General features: G+C 57.8%; 3 protein-coding genes and 1 long non-coding RNA gene across 6 annotated transcripts in view; 3 read left to right on the top strand and 1 right to left on the bottom strand.

The window, feature by feature from the left end:
- LTBP3 (latent transforming growth factor beta binding protein 3) overlaps positions 1 to 5,527 on the bottom strand; it is a 14,804-nt gene extending 9,277 nt beyond the window's left edge. Inside the window, exons 1-6 of the mRNA XM_016208408.2 lie at positions 4,871 to 5,527; positions 1,590 to 1,919; positions 1,245 to 1,447; positions 973 to 1,078; positions 713 to 805; positions 416 to 538 (exon numbers count right to left, since the gene is read on the bottom strand). Of these exons, the coding sequence (XP_016063894.2) occupies positions 416 to 538; positions 713 to 805; positions 973 to 1,078; positions 1,245 to 1,447; positions 1,590 to 1,919; positions 4,871 to 5,204 (1,189 nt within the window). The 5' untranslated portion in view covers positions 5,205 to 5,527. The remainder of the gene's footprint in view (positions 1 to 415; positions 539 to 712; positions 806 to 972; positions 1,079 to 1,244; positions 1,448 to 1,589; positions 1,920 to 4,870) is intronic.
- The window catches only part of LOC107533630 (uncharacterized), a 15,229-nt gene extending 7,353 nt beyond the window's left edge, over positions 1 to 7,876 (top strand). For both annotated transcript variants that reach the window (XR_001602878.2, XR_001602879.2), the window contains exon 3: positions 7,100 to 7,876. This is a non-coding gene — a long non-coding RNA (uncharacterized LOC107533630). The remainder of the gene's footprint in view (positions 1 to 7,099) is intronic.
- A 4,896-nt stretch (positions 7,877 to 12,772) lies between these two features.
- Positions 12,773 to 14,428, top strand: ZNRD2 (zinc ribbon domain containing 2). The gene is made up of 4 exons (XM_016208407.2): positions 12,773 to 13,119; positions 13,215 to 13,366; positions 13,499 to 13,583; positions 13,982 to 14,428. Exons 1-4 carry the CDS (start codon positions 13,101 to 13,103, stop codon positions 14,323 to 14,325), a joined length of 600 nt encoding a protein of 199 aa, XP_016063893.1. The 5' UTR covers positions 12,773 to 13,100; the 3' UTR covers positions 14,326 to 14,428.
- Positions 14,429 to 15,127: 699 nt separating this feature from the next.
- FAM89B (family with sequence similarity 89 member B) lies at positions 15,128 to 16,798 on the top strand. Of its 2 annotated transcripts, none has more exons than XM_087821982.1 (2): positions 15,128 to 15,507; positions 15,949 to 16,798. In XM_087821982.1, exons 1-2 carry the CDS (start codon positions 15,208 to 15,210, stop codon positions 16,246 to 16,248), a joined length of 600 nt encoding a protein of 199 aa, XP_087678108.1. In that variant the 5' UTR covers positions 15,128 to 15,207; the 3' UTR covers positions 16,249 to 16,798. The 2 variants fall into 2 exon arrangements, with proteins under 2 accessions (XP_087678108.1, XP_016063769.2); XM_016208283.2 differs by having other exon boundaries at positions 15,130 to 15,507; positions 15,970 to 16,798.
- The last annotated feature ends 895 nt before the right edge of the window (positions 16,799 to 17,693 follow it).

Here is a 17,693-nt window from a genome sequence, read left to right on the forward strand (position 1 = left end):
GACCTGGCTTCTCTGGCAGATAACCCTTGATCCTCATGTAACCCCTAACCCCATATGTCCCTGAATTTATGTGACTCCTGAACCTGTTACTCTGACCTCATGTGACCTCTGAAACCTCTGTGACCACTGACCCCATTGACCCAATTCTAGCTGTTCTAGACTTTATCCCTCCTACCCATCAAGTCCATAGTCTTCTATGACCCTGACTCCATATAGTCCCTGACCCCATGTGACCTCTAACCCCAGATCTTAGGTGACTCTTTACCTTCCCTGATTTTTGACCCCACTGCTCTGGGCCTTGTTCCTCCTGCATTCAACTCTTGATCCCACTCTGACCTCTGACCCTGCTGCTTGTAGCCTTACCCCTCCAGCCCATGCCTCGTGACCTCCCAGGAACCCAAGCCCCCAATCTCACCAATGCACTGTGTGCGGGAAGGGCCCAAGCTATGGCCAGGTGGGCAGACGCAGCGATAGGAGCCAGGGTTGTTGAGGCAGTCACCATGGCGACACATGCCGGGCATTGCGCACTCATTGATGTCTGTGGTAAGTGGGAGTTTGGTCCCTCTAGTCTGGGGCCATAGGGTGACAGCAAGCTGCTCCAAGACCCTCAAGGTCCTGCCCAGCCCCCTCTCCTCCCTTGCATGCCTTGGTACCTCCCCCAGGGACAACTGGCCTGCCCCTCCAGCCTACAGAATCTCCTGGCTGGCCATACCCTGGCAGTGGGTGCTGTTGAGTCTCTTGTAGCCCTGGGGGCAGTCAGCACCCACTTCCCCACGTACAGGCCCTGGCTTCTGCACCCCTGTGTCTGCAGAAAGAGGAGAGTGTGGCAGGGGAGGGCACTGAGGGCCTGCAGGGAGGGCAGGGAGGGCACAGGAGAGGGGCAGAGTGGGATGTAGGGGAATTTGGTGGGCTAGGAGGGGTGTGGGTGGGTCCACCCTGAAGTAGGGGGTATCCCTGAGCCTAGGCACTCACACTGCAGCTGGGGGCACTTGTGGCACTTGCTCTGGCCCCAGGCAGTACCGATGCTCCCGCAGCAGTCCTCCTGCTTTGTGAGGCCTGGGAGGGGATTGCTGCCACACTAAGGGGAGGAGTATGAACCAGGTCACAGGGCGCTCAGCCCCCACCCAACCTCCCTCCTCAGGCCGCAGGCCCCCAGTTTTGAGCAACCCCGTGAACTGGCACAAGGCAACCCTGAGAGACCGCAGGGCGGGTCCAGGTCCAGCGGGGTCTGTGGATTCACTCACGGCCTGCTTGGGCAGCGTGTCCTGGAAGCAGCGGCCCAGAGGCTTCTGGGTGGGTGGTCGGGGGTGCTGGGGCTTGGGGTGCTGCAGCAGGTGCTGGGAAGGGGCTGGGCCCTCGGCATTCAACCCCTCAATGCGGTGCACTTGGACAGAGGCCTCGGGTGGGTGGTGGACGCGCACGTTCACCACGGGGGGCGGGGCCTGCACTGGGGGCGGGGCACGGTGGCCTCAGGGCTGCCCCGTGGGGGGGCTGGCAGCCAGGAGCTCCTCGGGGCTCGCCTCTGCCCGTCCCGCCACCCTAGCGCCCGCCCACTTCGGCCTCCCCAGGTCTGTCCTGTCGCCCGGTACCTTCTGCTGAGATCTGTCCTGGCCCTAGGGGCACCAGGAAGGCCGCATGCTGGGCAGGGGCCCCCTCCCCGGGCCCGGGAGGGTCGGCGATCACCTGGACGGCGTAGATGGCGTGCTTGCTGGCCACCGGCTCGCTCTCCGGAGCCAGGGGCGGCAGCGCGCCGGTGGACAGGGCTCCAGCCCGGCCCAGCCCAGGGCCCGAGCCGCCCGTGCCCCCGCCAGCTCCTCCTGCAGGCACCTGGCAGAAGCGACCCGTGAAGTCCGGAGGACACAGGCACTGGTTTCGGGAGGAGCACTGGCCGCCATTCATGCAGGGCAGAGGGCACACCACTGGGGAGAGGAGGTGGGCCAGGGCTCAGGCCAACCCCACCCCCAGCATCCAGCACCCAGGCCCAGACCCTCACCCACATCCTGTCTTCCCCCCTCCTTCCTACTTCCTTGCCACCCACTGGCTTTGTCCTTGAGAACCTGGTTTTTGTAAACACATCGTAAACACACAGAAACTGCCCTGTAGGATCCCCCAAATCCTTCTGCCCGCGCTGGCTTCTGGAGCTCTAAGCCTTGGGCTTAAATCCTAGCTAGGAGGCCATGTGCCAATTGTGTGGCCCTGAGAAGTTACTTCCCCTCCCTGTGCCTCAGTGTCCCCGTCTGTAGGAATGCTGTGTCTAGTAAATGAGGAAATGTCTGTACAAATGCTTAGCACAGTGCCTGGTACACAGAGGGTAGTTCATAAGTAGTGGCAACTGGTATGGATGGAATAGGCTTTTCTTCTCTGGCTTTCGGGGCCTTTCCTGGAATGCGGTCTCTACCTGACACTTCCTCTTCTTCTAAATCCCCCCTTTGATTCCGGCCTCAGCCCTCTCTGGGCTCTCCCCATCCTTCCCTCTCTCTGCTTTGCCATCCTAGTGTCCACATCTCACCACTGCCAACAATGCCCACACTTGTAGCTACAGCTCCCCGGGACCTCTCTTGGGCACCTCTACCCAGGTGACACTGTCAGAAATCAGCATCCTTCTGCCCATCTCCTCTGACCTTGGACTACTAGGGATCCCTGCCTGCCCTGGTCACGCATAACTGAGCCTGGAGGCCCATCCCTCCTGTTCCCACCCTGCCCAGTTCTGGCCTTTGTACTGTCTCATGAATCCGTCTCCCCTCCTCCCCATGCCCTCTGCCCCTCTCTTGCTTCAAGCCCTGCCACCCAGATTCCTCCTTGGCCCCCTGCTTTTCTTCTGTTTGTTCACATCCCAGCATCCCCTTCCCCAGAACCCACCGCAAGCAGAGCCCTTGCATAGTCACACCCCTGCTCATGGCTGGCTTCCTTGCTGGGACATTTAAGGCTCTTGTGGTCCAGAATGAGCCTTCCTTCAGCCCATCCCTCTGCATTTTCCACGCCCCAGGACTCATCTCCCACTACAAAGGAGCCACATCCTCTGCCTCGGGGCTTTATTCATGCCATTCCCTCCACTTCAGAGCCCTGTGCCCATCTCTGTACATTCAGATCTTATCCTTTGGGTGCCAGTTTCTCCTCATATCCCAACCACCCCTGTTCCCTCTCCTGCGTTATCACCCTCTGCTCCAGCTCTGCCTGGCACTTGACTTGGTTATTATAGTCATGTCTGTCTCCCACACAATAAAAGGTGCTTTGAGGGGCAGGGCCAGGTATGCCTCAGCTATGGGCTCCAGAAGAGGTGCAGGGGGAATGAATGAAGTGACTGAGAGGCTGGGACCTTAGTCTCTGTCACACACACTCACATTCCAACCTGACATCCAGCCTTGGGGCCCTGAGCTCACACACCAGACCCAGCTGCCCTCACTTTCCAGGATGGAAAGGTGGGGGTGCTGCTCTCCTGGACACCTGAAGGAGCTCAGAGGGTCAGCCCAACTCCATGGCCATGAGAGCCTGGCTAAGAGCAGCCCAGCCCAGCCCATCCTGCCTGGCCTCTTGGGGCCAGGACTTTCAGGGCAAAAGGGGTGTGTCCTGGGCCGGGGGAGGCAGGATCCTCTCCTTCCTGCCTCCCAGTGAGTCACCCATAGCGGTGAGAGTGACCTCCCAGTGACACCCGCCCACTGGCCTGGGCGCCAAGCCTGGGGGATGTGGGCAGCAGGGATGGAGACAGCAGCCTGGGCAGGATGGCCAGGGGGTCTGGGAGGTCCAGCCCACATACACGCACATGCACAGTCATCTTGTCTCACACACACTCATAGACTCATTCTGACACCAACACAGGTTCACATTACCACTCCCATAGTGAATGGAGACATGCACCTAAGACAACAGCACAAAGAAACAAGTACTTAATCACTGTGCCACACCAAAGCCCATGCATGCTCCTGTGTCTGTGCCATGTGCACATACAAACACCCCCCCCCCCTCATGAGAACTATGAACCATCTCAGTTCCCCGGGTCTGTGAGTATAGGAATGTGTAAGAGGGGCTGTTTTGCTGGTGCCATCCTGGGCCCAGCCTAATCACCCTGTCCAGGAGGGTAATTACTGCTGGGACACCTCCCTCCGCTTGGCCCACAGGGCCCTGGGGGAGGAGAGCTGAGCCCCAGGCCTGGCCCTTTGAAGAGAGATGCTGGGGAAGGGGTGGGCTGCAGGCAGAACTGGGCAGTCATAAGAGCTTGTTGGCAGGGGGACTGAGTGCCTCTGAGGCAGAGGTGTTGAGGGCTTATGTCCTCCATAATGGCACAGATGGGACACCAGGAAAAGGAGGGGTGAAGGCACAGACCAGCCCCTACTTCCAGGCTTGTACCCCACTTGTTGGGCCTCAACACCCCTCCCCTCCCAGACCTTACCAGTAAGTAAGTCCCTCACCCCCAACCCTGACCTTAGCTCCTCCTCCTGGAGCATGCAGGTGTCTACCCTGGCAGGCCTGACTTTAGACATTTTTAACAACTTTTCCTGTTTCTTCCAGCAAGTCTGTTTCTTGGGGGAATGTTTACCCCTCCTCTGAGATCTGCTGCCCCCAGCTCTCATCCCTCAAAGCCCGGGTGTGCTGACCCCGACTCTGTCTCAGAGCCCAGCACCTTCCTCGAGGCCCGTGTCACCCAGGACCCCAGCATCACCCCACACCTTACTTGGGCCTCGGCCCTAAGGCAGAGCTGTGAAGTCCTGGCAACCATGCAGCCCTCGGAACTCTGCCCCCAGGACTCCAGCCTCCCAAGTCCCCTGATGGCCCTGGGGCCCAGGTCCCCAGAGAGCTGCTCTGCCTACTCTGCCGTGTACCCCGCATTTGTCCGGCCTTCCCCGCTCCCCAGCCCGTGCCCCGGGGCCCTCACCCACGCGGAAGCCGGAGCCCGTGAGCGTGTCGGTGCTGTGGCCGTTCTCTCCGATGAGCGTCATGTTGGAGCCCTGCTGACAACTGTCCCGACACTGGCCCTTGAGGCAGGTCCGCTTGCAGATCACCGGCGCGAAGACCACCTTGAAGCGCTCGCGGGCCAGCGCCCCGCCCCCGCCGGCGCCCCGCTCGCCCGTCGGCCCCCCCTCGGCCCCGCCGCCGGGGCCCAGCAGCGGCAGCAGCAGCAGCAGCAGGAGCAGCGCCAGCAGCCCCTCCGCCCCCGCCCCGCGCATCTCAGGGGCCAGGCCGCCGGCAGCCCCTCGGGGCCCGGGCATCCGGGGCGCGCCCGGACGGGGCTGCGGTCCGGGCGCCCAAGGCGGGCAGCGAGCCGGGGGAGCCCCGGGAGAGGGAGACAGGCCGCGCGGGGCAGGGACGGAGGGAGCGCGCTGGGAGCGGACAGCGGGCGCGGGCCGGGGCCCACGCGAGGCCGGGAGATGGGGGCTGGACCGCGGGAGCCCAGAACTTTCCACCGCCCGGAAAGCAGCCCAGCCGCCAGCCGGCCGGGGGCCCGCGAAGGCCCTAGACGGAGGCAGGCGCGAGGAGGCCGCAGCCGGGCGAGGCGGCGAGGAGGAGCGCGGGAGGGAGGCGGGCGGCCGGCCCGCTGCGCGCCGCCCGCGGCCGGGCTGGGCTCCGGCGGCCGGGAAGCAGGCGCGCGGGCAGGACCCGGGGAGAAGTGAGTTGTTTTCCCTGGCTGCGGCGCGGCGCGGCGGCGAGGGGGCTGGGACGCTGGCCCCCGGCCAGGGAGACAGTTTTTTTTCTGTTTAAAGCGTCGCCGCTCCCGCCTGGAGGAGCCAGGAGGTGCGGGCGAGCGGAGGCTGGGGGCGGTCCCCGCCCAGACGCCCGCCCGCCGGAACCGCCGCGCTGGGCCGGGGCCAGAGGGCCCTCACCTGGCGCGCCGCGCGGCCCCCGGATTCCTCCGGGCGGGGCGGGGGCCGGCCTGGACCGCGCCCGCCCGTGGGGCGGGAAACCGAGGCTGGGGGCCGAGGAGCGGCCTTGCCCAGGGCACGCGAGGAGGGGAGGCCAGGTGGGGCTGGAGCCCAGGCCTCAGCCTTTTCCCAGCCTCCCTTGCACGTGAGGGGGTCCTATCACCCCAAAGTCGTTTCCCGATTGTTCTGGTCCACTCTTCTTCGGCCAGAGGCTGAGGGGGCGCTGCCCTTTGGCCAGGGGCTCAGTGAGGGGTCCCGAAGAGGAGCAGAACGAACAAAGCTGGAAACCAGCTTCCCTGCCAGCCCCCTCCAAATGGCTTCCTGGTGCCCACCCTGTACCCCCTCCCCCTTGTGCTTGTCTGGCCGGGCTGGCGCTGGGCCTCAGACACTCTGGAATCGCCAAGGTCTGAGCTCAGGGTCTGGCCCCCTTCCCAGGCTAACAGCCGGGAGGAGGGGGGTGCTGCTTGAGGGCCCAGGGGCCTGGGGAGGGGCACAGCAGGGCCCCAGGGCAGGGGTTGGCAGAGGCTGGGGAGAGGCCTTGAGTTTGGGCAAGGCTGGAGAGGAGCCAGGCCTGTCCACTGGTCGGGAAGGGTGGCCCTGGAGGGTTACAGTATCCTGGGACCCAGGTCATAAGGGGGAAGGCCTGGCCAGGACACCCCAGGATTCAGTCTCTGACTCACAGAACTCAGCAGGGGGTGGGTGTGACCCGGGTATATTCAGAGCAGGACACTGCCAAGTCAGGGTGGCAGCAAACCCTCCTGTTGGGCACCAGAGATGGCAGTCTGGCTGAAGGAGAGGAGGTTCAGGATCTGTCTTTCAGGTCCACCTGTCCAGGGAACTCATGGTTTTTACTTTGAGGGTAGATTTATTCGGGTAGTTTGGGGAGGACTGGGGGAAACCCGTTAGTGGAGCCCCTGCCTGAACTGCCCAGGCTGGTGTTGCAGGGATGGGACAGGGGCAGTCCCTTGTCCCCAGGGTTTCCTTGCTGTTGGGATCCAGGGGAGGGTGGGAGGGGCAGCTCCACCTGCTCTCAGGGCTCAGGTCACACACTGAGGCAGGAATAATACTGAGAGTTTACCACCTGCCGTGTGTGTGGCTGAGCATTTGATAGTCATTTTTGCCTCACACTCGTCTGAACCTCTGCCTAGAGCAGGCAGTGGCTCACCTTGGAACACAGCGTAATCAACAGACCTGGGTTAGAGTCTTAATGTTCCTAAACATCAGCGTTCTCTATTATTCTCTAGTCATTCAACAAACTGAGAACCTACCACATGCTAAGCTCTTGCTAAGAAATAGAAGTAATCCTTGTCTTCCTGGAGCTTCCATGTTGGGGGAGATGGACATGTGACAAATCAACTCACACTTGGCTGTGGCTACAATAGAGGTCAGTGCTGTGACAGAAGAGCAAGGGAACAAGAGTGGCGGTGGGATCTGGAGGTCCAGGAAGCCCCTCTGCCAAAGGGACTTCTAAGCTGGAAGCTGGAGGAGGAACCGGAGTTAACTTGGTGAGCAGCCAGCCGACCGGAGGAAGCCTGCAGGAGGCCCGAGGGACTGAGGGGACTGCGGTGAAGAGACAGTTCCCAAAGGGGCACTCAGGGCTGAGGGATGGGAAAGAGATTCAGTTCTAGGAATTGAGAGGCCGGTGGAGTAGCAGGGTGGGAAGGGGGAGAGAGCGCTTTGGGAGGTGGAAGGCCCTGGGAGGAATCTCGGTTTTATTTTCATCGCGATGGGACTGTATCAGGGCCAGAGGGGGTGCTGTTGCTGATCCAGCTTGGATGCCGTGGAGACGTATTTGGGAGATGGAATCTAGAAACTGGGAGAAGTGAGGGGTGCCGGAGAGACAGGTGGCATGAATAGCTCTGGCTGGGACTTGCTGAGATTCGGATGCTTGTGTTGTCCGATTGGAGATGCCCGGAGAGGTAGACTCAGGGTCCTCAGCAAAAGGGGCATTTCTGGCCACGGGAAAAGATGGGCTCAGCTCAGGAGAGAAGAGGGCCAAGGTGAACTAGGGAGGTCACCACTCCCAGGTCTGGGAGAGGTGTCAGAGGTGACTCAGAAGAAGAGCTGGAGGGAGCAGAGAGGAAATCCAGGAGTGTGATGCAGGAAGAGCCAAGAGGAGTGAGTGTGGGGGGGGAGGGTGTGGCCAACAGTGTCCAGTGCTGCTGAGAGTAGGATGGGGGTAACGGCAGCCCTTCTCAGGGGCCGCTCACAGAGCAGTGACTCGGAGCAGAGAAAACAAGCCCCCAGCTCAGTTTGGGACATGAGTGCTCAATAACTATTGTCTATTGTCATTGCCAAACTCCTTAAGCTCATGGGGACCCAGCAGGAGACAGAGAGCACCCCCAAATGGGTGACTGAGGGAACAAGAATGGAGAAACTGTTTACCAAGGGCTAAGGAGATCACCAGGGGCAGCAGAGAGAAGCAGAGCCCCACTCAAGCGACTGCGAGAGGGAGACACTCCCCTGTAACCTGCACCTGGAGTGGGGCCACGAGAGCTGGAGCTGTGGCCTTCAGCAGAGACCTGCAGCATCTGTCCACCTGCGGCCCTCAGGGAGGGAGCTGGGGAAATAAATATTACCCTAGTCTCCTCCCGGCCAGTCGGGCCTCCCGAGGGTGCAACCCAAAAGGAAGCCTTCAGGCAGGGGAGCCCGGGTGGACATAGCACACGTCAGCCTGGAACAAGGATGCCCGGTGATCTGCAGGGCAGACTGCAGCAGCCCATGTGCGTGATGTCTTTGGCCTAACCGCCTTTTCTATCCTCAGCTCCTGTGCCACCACACCAGCACCCCATCTTCCTAGCATCTACTCGCTCATTTTCATGCCTCCAAGACATAAGTTCTCCTGTAAGTCCAAGGAGACCATGACCTCTGCAGTCATTTCAGATAGTTCCTGCTGCCTAATAGGTCTCCCCACCATTTCTACCTGCTCCAGTCCCTCCTCCACTTGGTGACAGAGTTGCCTTTTTTTTTAAATCCTCACCGGAGAATATTTTTTCCATTGATTTTTTAAATTTAAATTTTGTTTTTTGTTAATTCTCATCTGAGGATATTTTTTCCATTGCTTTTTCAGAGAGTAGAAGGGAGGGAGGGTGAGAGAGCGAGAAACATCGATGTGGGAGAGCCACATTGATTGGTTGCCTGTCACATGTGCCCTGACTCACCCAGGGATCAAACCTGCAACCCAGGTACATGACCTTGACCGGGAATTGAACCCATGGCCCTTTGCACGAACCAATGCTCTAATCACCGAGCCACACTGGCCAGGGCTCAAACCCAGGCTCCTAATGCCTTGTTAGGGGAATCGGCTGGACAGGGCAGCAGCCTCCTGCATAATGGAAGTTATGTTTCAGGAGGCAGCATAGCACAATGGTTGTTTTCTGGCATTAATTTTTCCTGGCTGCATTCTGTACCAGCCATGTGAATTGGAAAAATTCTTGAACTTCTCTATGCCTGTTTCCTCATTTGTAAACAGAATCAAAGGAGCATATACTTAGGAAGTCCTTAGTAGATGCTGGTCACATAGTAAGTACTCGGTATACATTAATTCTTTTCATTAGTATCTGGGTCTAGGAGCCACGATGGGATGGCTGGTGGGAGGAGAGGTACCATTGAAAGGGCAGACTGGCCCGACCAGGCATGGCTCAGTGGCTGAGCATCGACCTAGGATCCAGGAGATCGGGGTTCGATTCCGGGTCAGGGTACATGCCCGGGTTGCGGACTGCAGCCGATCAATGACTCTCTCATCATTGATGTTTCTCTGTCTCTCCCTTCCTCTCTCTGAAATCAATAAAGATATATTTAAAAAAAAAAAAAAAAAAAAAAATGGGCAGACTGTTGCCAGGCTCTGTGCCTTCTCTCTGAGTTCTGAATGTCTTTGGGAAGCTTCTAGGTTTTGGGGGGGTGTGAGTGAGGGGGTGCTACACATCAGTTCTAAAGATGAGGGTTGGTTTTGCCCTGGCTGGTGTGCTCAGTGGTTAAAGCATCGCGAGCCCGTACACTGAAGGGAAGCAGGTTTGATCCCTGGTCAAGGGCACATACCTGGGTTGCCGGTTCATCCTAAGCCCAGGTTGGGGTGCGGGTAGGAGGCAACCAATCGATATGTCTCTGTCACATTGATGTTTCTCTCTCCCCCTCTCCCTCACTTCCATTCTCTCTAAAAAAAAAAAAAAAAAAAAATTCCATGGAAAAAATATCCTAGGTGAGGATTAAATAAATAAATAAAAATAAAGATGAGGGTTGGAAGTTTCAGAGACCTGTAGGGGATATTTCTGCCCTGAAGCATGTGTCTCCAATGACACTTTACTGAAAGTGGCTGTCACTGAGTCCCTCTGATGTGCCATATACTGTGAAGGGCCCTGAGAGATGGGACTGGAAAGTGAAATGAACCTATCTTTACTCTTGATAATTCAGAGAGGGTCTTCAGCCCCACCACTCCTTTCCACCTTTCAAATGCAGGAGAAGTCCACTGGTGAGAATTAGGCTGCAGACCCGTCCAATCCTCAGCTTCCTCATCTGCAAATTGGGGTTAATGATAAGACCTGCCTCAGCATTGTCCTGAGGATTAAACGAGAGAATTCATGAAAAGCTCTTAGCACAGTGCCTAGCCCAAAGAAAATATACACTAAAGCTAAGTATTATTATTTTTATCACTGTATATCATCTGGCCCTTGCCTGTTTCACAGAAATGTCAGGTCAATTCACATTGCAGTGAAAAACAAAAAGGAAAGCCGACCCCTTTGCAGAGCCTGTTAGTGTGAAAATACAGTAATATGTTATGATTTCCAGAGTCACAGCTATGCGGCATAAGCCAGTCCTTGCCATGAGAACCCGACAACTCCCTCAAATGAGGCAGTCAAGAGGGGGGTGCTGTAATTGAGCTGTGTGTGAAAATGCCACCATTGTGTGTGCCTCCACTCAGGAATGGGCCTAACTACTGCTATGTCAACAGTGCCACAGGTGTTGGGCTACTCACAAGAGAGTGTCTGAATTCTTTAGTGAGGGATGGGTATGAAAGAGCCCAAGCTCACTGCTTCCCAGACAACCGGTCTGCCAACCATGACTGCTGTAAATTGGCTTTATCGCCAGCACTTCTGGGACCTTCTATGTGCCCACTCCATCAAGGACTGGGAAGGACTCAGAAGTATAGAGTCCTTTACTTTGTGCCCATTCAGTTATGGTTGGCATGTTGCCATGTCTGGTACAATGATGGATCCAGGCAGAGATGGAGGCAATCTGGGAAGTGCGAGGTCGATCAACAGCTTGATTCCTGTCAGTCTCATCAGAGAAAGGGCCCTTGCATGGATATCCATATAGTGCTTTAGATAGTTTGATCAGCTGTGACTTGTTTCCGGTTAGCTGAAAACATTGCCATCCCAAAACCCTCTATTGGGCAGCAAGGTTGTTAGTGACATTATCTATTTCACAATTGGAACTCCTCGACTCAGCAATCACAGCCACATTGCCTTCCAGCTGGAGCTGGCCTGCTAAGTAGGTATAACTTGTCCTGTTTTGCAGATGAGGAACTGACATCCAGAGAGGTGAGGTAAGTTACTCCAGGCAGCATAGCCAGTAAGCAGCAGGTGCAGGATCAAACCCAGGCCTGCCTGATTCCAGGCCTGTGCCTTGTCCACCCTCCCGTGGAACTTGAGGCAGGGAGGGGCCTTGAGTGGAGAAAGGTGATGGGAATCCCCTTGAGTAGTGGGAGAGGAAGAATGCAGGGAGGGTGGGAGGAGATGAGAGGGCCAAGGGTCAGATTTGTAGGACATTGGAAACCATAGTAAGGACTTTGGGTTTTCATCTCCCCATGTTATGGGGAGATGCCAAAGAGTTTTAAGGAAAAGAGTGACATAATCTAATTTATATTTTAAAAGAATTACTCAGTTTCCTGCTCTGTAAAGTGGGGGTAACTGTAGTGTCTACCCCATAAGGTTGTCCTGAGGAAATGAAAGGGAATAAATGGATGAGTGAAAATCGGAATAGGCTGTTGAACGGATGTTGGCCATGACGGTGACACAGAGGGGTGCACTGAAGAATTCAGGGCTGAAGACAGTGAGGACTTGGAAGGCCTGTGCATACAGGCTAGAGTCCAAGAGTCCCTCAAGCCAGCTTAGCAGAACTGACCCGGGGTCAGGGCCTAAGTCAGGTACACTGCTGGTAGACGGAGAGTGAAGAGGGCACAGGGCTCTCCAAGTAAGCAAGAGGCAGCAAGGGTCAGGAAATGGCAGTTCCAAAGAGTCTATGCAGAAGGGAGGTGGCGCCAGGAGGAGGGCACCCAGTCTTCAAGTGATATGGAAGAATCATGTGCTGTCTAAACAAAGGAGGAGGCTGATGATGACACTGCGGGGGGCGGGGGGGGGGCGCTAAGGCCTAGCTCCTCCACTGCCCAGTGTACAGCCTTGGACTGCCGGCCGCACTTCTGGCTTCTCCAACCTAAAAGGAGAGAGGATGTGAATGGAAAAGAACACAGAAGAGAAAAAAAGTCACCAAGACCAATGTTAGGGAGCACGAGTATTTTTAACAGCAGCTCACCCAGGAAAAGCATAACGGTCCCCGACGTGTGAAATAAGCCCGTCACGCTCACTCTCCAGCAAGCGTTTCTCGGCTGGGGCTGCTACCGGAACTGCGCATGCCCAGTACGGCGCTTTTTCAGGCAGCAAGCTTTTTGCGGGCTTAACTTCAAGAAGGTAGGAGATGTCTTTGTGTCAGTCCCAGGCCTTAGGGTTGGTAGGGAATGGAGCGACTGGGACACCAAACACGCAGATAGGCTGAAAGGTACAGAAAGCGAGAATGCTCTCCGCCTGGCCTGCCTTGCAGGTTGAAGCGACAAGTACTGAGGCCTGAAAAGGGGCCGTTGGTTATTAGCGAGGGTGTTGTGATGACGCCACCGTCCCGCCTGTCAAAGGTCCGGCCCGCGCGGAAAGGGAAACCCCTGCAGAGCGGGAGGCGGGGGGCAGGAGGGGCGCCTGCGCAGTCACTTCCGGGCGCTGCGATCTGAGCCGTTACCGCGAAGCCTCTCCTTCCGCGCCGCCAGTCGAAACTTTTTGTCCACTGGGCTCCCGCTGGGGGGCGCGAACTGCACAGGGTCCCGGCTGCAGCACAGGCGCCCCACTCCGGGCGTCGCGACGGCGGAGAAGCGCTCCTACGTCATTTCCACCCTCGGCGTTGGCCCCCCACGGAGGGGGAGGAGCCGGGGAAAGGCGCTTTGCCTGTGCGTCACTTCCGTTGAGCCTCGGCGACAACGGCAACATGGCTCTGAATGGTGCAGGTGAGCGCTGGAGCTGCGGGGTCTGCGGCTGTGAGGTACGGGGGGCAGCCTGCTTCGACTAGAGCCCCAGGCCCTTTGTGCCTTTCTTTCCCCAGAGGTCGACGATTTCTGCTGGGAGCCCCCGACCGAAGCGGAGACGAAGGTGCTGCAAGCTCGACGGGAGCGGCAGAATCGCATCTCCTCGCTCATGGGCGACTACCTGCTGCGTGGTTACCGCATGCTGGGCGAGACGTGCGCCGACTGCGGGGTGAGGAGAGGCTTGGGACGTGGGAGCGGGGATGGCGCCACAGAGTAGGCCGCACGGTCCTTCCCCAACTTCTCCTCTTCCGGACCCTTGCCTGGCGTCTCACCGCTGCCCCCTGTGCTTTCTGGTCCCTAGACGATCCTCCTCCAAAACAAACAGCGGCAGATCTACTGCGTGGCTTGTCAGGAGCTCGATTCAGACGTGGATAAAGATAATCCGGGTGAGGGGCTAAGTGTGCTTGGTGGAGAAATGTGGTGAAAGAGCCCTGGGAACAGTAGTCCTGGGAAGTGACAGTACCGTCCATGAGTGGGGCAGATATAAGGTGCTTTCTCCTTTTAGCTCTATAGGGGAGCATTCATTCAGTAAGAGCACTGAGCACCTCCTGTGTGCTAGACACAATGGAGGGACCCAGCTCAATAAGGCATAGTCCTGATGGGAGAGATGAATCAAGGACATAAGTAAATCTGATACAAAGGAGAAAATGAATAGTTGCCCTATAGAGTGGCAGGGAAAACATCTGAAGCACAGAAAGAGCAGAGCAGTAGAGAGTAAGGAGGAAGCTCAGGGCCGAGGTGGGCCAGGCATTCTGACCATTCCACCCGATTTCTCCTCTTTTAGCTCTGAATGCCCAGGCTGCCCTTTCCCAAGCTCGAGAACACCAACTCGCCTCTGCCTTGGAGCTCCCCGCAGGCTCTCGTCCCACCCCTCAGCCCCCAGTACCCCGTCCAGAGCACTGTGAGGGAGCTGCAGCAGGGCTCAAGGCAGCCCAGGGGACACCCCCTCCTGCTGTGCCTCCAAATGCAGATGTTGTGGCAAGCACACAGGAGGCCCTCCTGCAGAAGCTGACCTGGGCCTCAGCTGAACTGGGCTCTAGCACCTCCCTGGAGACTAGCATCCAGCTGTGTAGCCTTATCCGGGCTTGTGCTGAAGCCCTGCACAGCCTGCAGCAGCTGCAACACTGAGAGACCCCGCTTGAGAAAAACCCTCTAGAAAAATAGCTGTTCCTCTTGTGTGATTTGTTCTTTTTGTGGTTCTGAGTGTGCATGCCAGCCCCAGCTCCACTTGCCTTTTTCCTGCTTTTGATCTCTCACCCTACCACTATCTGATCCCCTTGATTCCCTGAGACATGAGTTGGGCTTGTTTCCACTCAGTTTCCCCACTCAGAGGATGACGGGGAGGGAGAGGACTATGAGATAGTTGCCTCCTCAAAGTCAGGAACAAGAGGGATGGGCCTCTGCAGCACCTCTGTAGCCTCCTGAGCCATTAGTGCTCTTTCCCCACCCTTGAGTGAAATGGGGATTCTAATCCCCTTGGTAGCTTCTTTCCTGAAGCATCCTGAGACCGCCTCATCCTTTCCCACCTCACGCTCAGCCCAGGTACTCAGACACTGACAAGGAGTCAGGTTGAAAGTTAGGGACCAGGTATGGCTTTACCCCAGCCTCCTGACCCCCACTTTTAGATCCTTTTCCTTGGGAGTTATAATTGGACAGAATAATGAAACACAGTGTTGCGGTGGAGCACAAAGAACTGTAAAGGAACCATGCCCACCACTTTTCCCGCTCCACTTTTTCTGTCTCCTTTCTGTCCGTGACCCATTCTCTTTACTCGGCTCTCCTCTACAGGGGCGGCCTGGTCCCACAGCCGTTGCCCTTTTAAGGGAGGCTCCGCCCATGCGGGGGTGGGGCAGGGGAGGAGTCGGAGGCGTCCGGAAAGGAACAAAGCGCGGCCTGCGGGCTGCGGCTGGGCTGGGCCGGTGGGGCCCCAGGGTGCGGGCCCTGCGGGCGGGAGCCCGCGCGGTGCGTTAGAGGGAAGGAGGCGGCATCGTCGCCCGCGCCGGCCGGGCCATGAATGGGTTGCCCTCGGCTGAGGTGCCGGGCGGCGCGGGCTGCGACCTGGCCGGACTCCCGCCGCTACCGCGCGGCCTCAGCGGTCTCCTTAACGCGAGCGGGGGCTCGTGGCGGGAGCTGGAGCGCGTCTACAGCCAGCGCAGCCGTATCCACGATGAGCTGAGCCGTGCGGCCCGCGTCCCTGAAGGGCCCCGCGGCGCCACAGGCACCGCCAACGCTGGACCTGCCGCCGGTCCCCCTGGCCTGCGGCGTCCTGTCAACCTCGACTCAGCATTAGCGGCGCTGCGCAAGGAGATGGTGAGTAGCTGGGCCCCAGGCCAGGGGGTTTGACGCGCGAGGGGGCGGGGGGGGGGGGATGCTCCCGATCACGAGAGTCCCTAGGTGGGGCGGAGCCCAGAGGCAGCGGAACCAGGCCTGGGTCTCAGGACATGCAGAAGCCGGTTGGGTCAGAAGGGATATATACTAATACCTTTAACAATACTAATTATAACAATACTAATTAGAGTTACCGTTTATGGCAGTAGTTACCACGTGTTTTTCAATGTTTTTCTCGTCTTATTGCATTCCATCTTTCTAGATGAATGTTATCACCTCTTTACAGATAAGGATCAGTGACTTGCCTAAAGATTCATAGCTTGCAGGTGGTGTCTAAGTCCACAAAAATTTGTGCTTAGAAAGTGTGGGAAGATTGGCTATGGCTGTGGCTTGGGCTGAGGGTGACCTGCACCCCAACCCCAGCCCACCCTCAGTCTTTTTCAGGTGGGGTTGCGGCAGCTGGACATGTCCCTGCTGTGCCAGCTGTGGGGCCTATACGAGTCAATCCAGGACTACAAGCACCTGTGCCAAGACTTGAGCCTGTGCCAGGACCTGTCATCCTCCCTGCATTCAGACAGCTCCTACCCACCTGATGCTGGCCTATCTGATGATGATGAACCTCCTGATGCCAGCCTGCCCCCGGACCCACCTCCCCTAACTGTGCCCCAGACGCACAATGCCCGTGACCAGTGGCTGCAAGACGCCTTCCACATCAACCTCTGAAGAGCTGGGAGTGTGGTGGGGGTGGGCATATACCCATGCAAAAGGCTCAGAAACTGCCCCATCAGTAAGTACTCAGGCTATAGTGCCTGCTTCCCCCCATACCATCTCATTCCACAGGAGGGCAAGGCCTGGGTCCCTCAAGAAGCATAGCTGCCAAGCCCCTCTCCTGTCAGGTTAGTTGGCACTGAGGCAGGTACCTGGGCTACAGGCTCTGCCCGTGGCACTGGACCTCCACTTGATGTATGCACCCCAGGTTGGCCAACCTTTAGTCTGGCAGTGTGGCCCAAAGCATCTTGCACTTCCCTTGGTGTCTCTAGGATTGGGATGAGTGGCTGGCTCCCATCTCCTTTTCATCTGTGGCAGCTCTTGGCAGCTGCTGGCTCAGGGGCATCCCACTTCTGGTCCCTGGGTTCCACTGCCCTAGACGAGGGCTCCAGGACCCATTCTTGCACCCACCCACAGTCGGGAGGGCCAAGGCTCCGTGCTGGATATTTAAGTTTAGGGGCCAGCCTCCTGGGCGCATAGATAAATAAATATTCTCAGCGTTCCAGTGTTCTGATTGTTTGGTCTCCGGCGGGAAGAGAGCCTTTTCTGGCAAGTGCAGCGCCGTGCTCCGCCGGCAGGTGGCGCCGAGACCCTGAGTGAAAAAACGGTTTGGCATTGGCAGGGCGTGAATCCTCCCCCAGATGGATTGCAGAGCTTTCCAAGTTGGCCCAGCTTGGTCCCGCAGTTGTATGTCTGCGGGCGAGTCACTTCCCTCTCTGGCCGGAGGAGGCCTGGGGGCCCAACCTCCTTCCCCACTCGAATTGGACCTTCCTGGCTGGCCGGGAAGGAAGGAGAAGGAACCGCCCATCTTAAGGAGAGAAATTTTCCACCCCGAGTCAGGGAGTCAGGGCGGAGTTGGGCAGCACAGGAAATGGGTGGGCCGAAGCTCTCTGGCCTAGGGGCCCATCCAAGCCAGAGGGGAAGGCGCCTTCGGGAAGGGCCTGGAAACTAGTGAGTGCCCTATGAGTGGGAGGAAAGAGCTGCTGAGGCAGAAGGAGTCGCCGTCCTCCCCAGAGGCCAGACAAGCCCTGAAAGAGAGATGGGGGCAGTGCCCCAAGCTTTAATGCATAGACAGTGGTGGTGAGTGGTGATTGGGGTCCCAGACACCCCCATTTCTCACTTAGTCTAATACAGACCACCTGGCCCTGCCCACAACACTTGGGACCTTGAGGTTTGTAAGTAAAAGGCTCTCCTAAAGAGGAAATGGAGGACTACACTGCTGGGACTGGGAGCCAAACCCATGGCAGGCCCGCCAGAGGAAGCCTGCACATTTGGGGATAGTGGATACTCATTCCCCCACCTGCATGCACACACAAACACCCCCACAACTTATGAGACCAAAAGGAGAGGACCTGGAAGTTGCACACAGGCTTTCAGGTTGCTCATACGCATGCCTGGCT

Source organism: Miniopterus natalensis, chromosome 11 (assembly GCF_054644295.1).
Source record: "Miniopterus natalensis isolate mMinNat1 chromosome 11, mMinNat1.hap1, whole genome shotgun sequence".
NCBI classification, from domain to species: Eukaryota; Metazoa; Chordata; class Mammalia; order Chiroptera; family Miniopteridae; genus Miniopterus; species Miniopterus natalensis.

Excerpts from the sequence above, each read along its gene's own strand:
- ZNRD2 (XM_016208407.2), top strand. Across the intron at positions 13,367-13,498 it reads AGACGTGCGCCGACTGCGGG|ACGATCCTCCTCCAAAACAA; the intron begins GTGAGGAGAGGC and ends TCTGGTCCCTAG. Across the intron at positions 13,584-13,981 it reads CGTGGATAAAGATAATCCGG|CTCTGAATGCCCAGGCTGCC; the intron begins GTGAGGGGCTAA and ends CTCCTCTTTTAG.
- FAM89B (XM_087821982.1), top strand. The coding sequence starts at position 15,208 with ATGAATGGGTTGCCCTCGGCTGAGGTGCCGGGCGGCGCGGGCTGCGAC. Across the intron at positions 15,508-15,948 it reads CGGCGCTGCGCAAGGAGATG|CCCACCCTCAGTCTTTTTCA; the intron begins GTGAGTAGCTGG and ends CCCCAACCCCAG.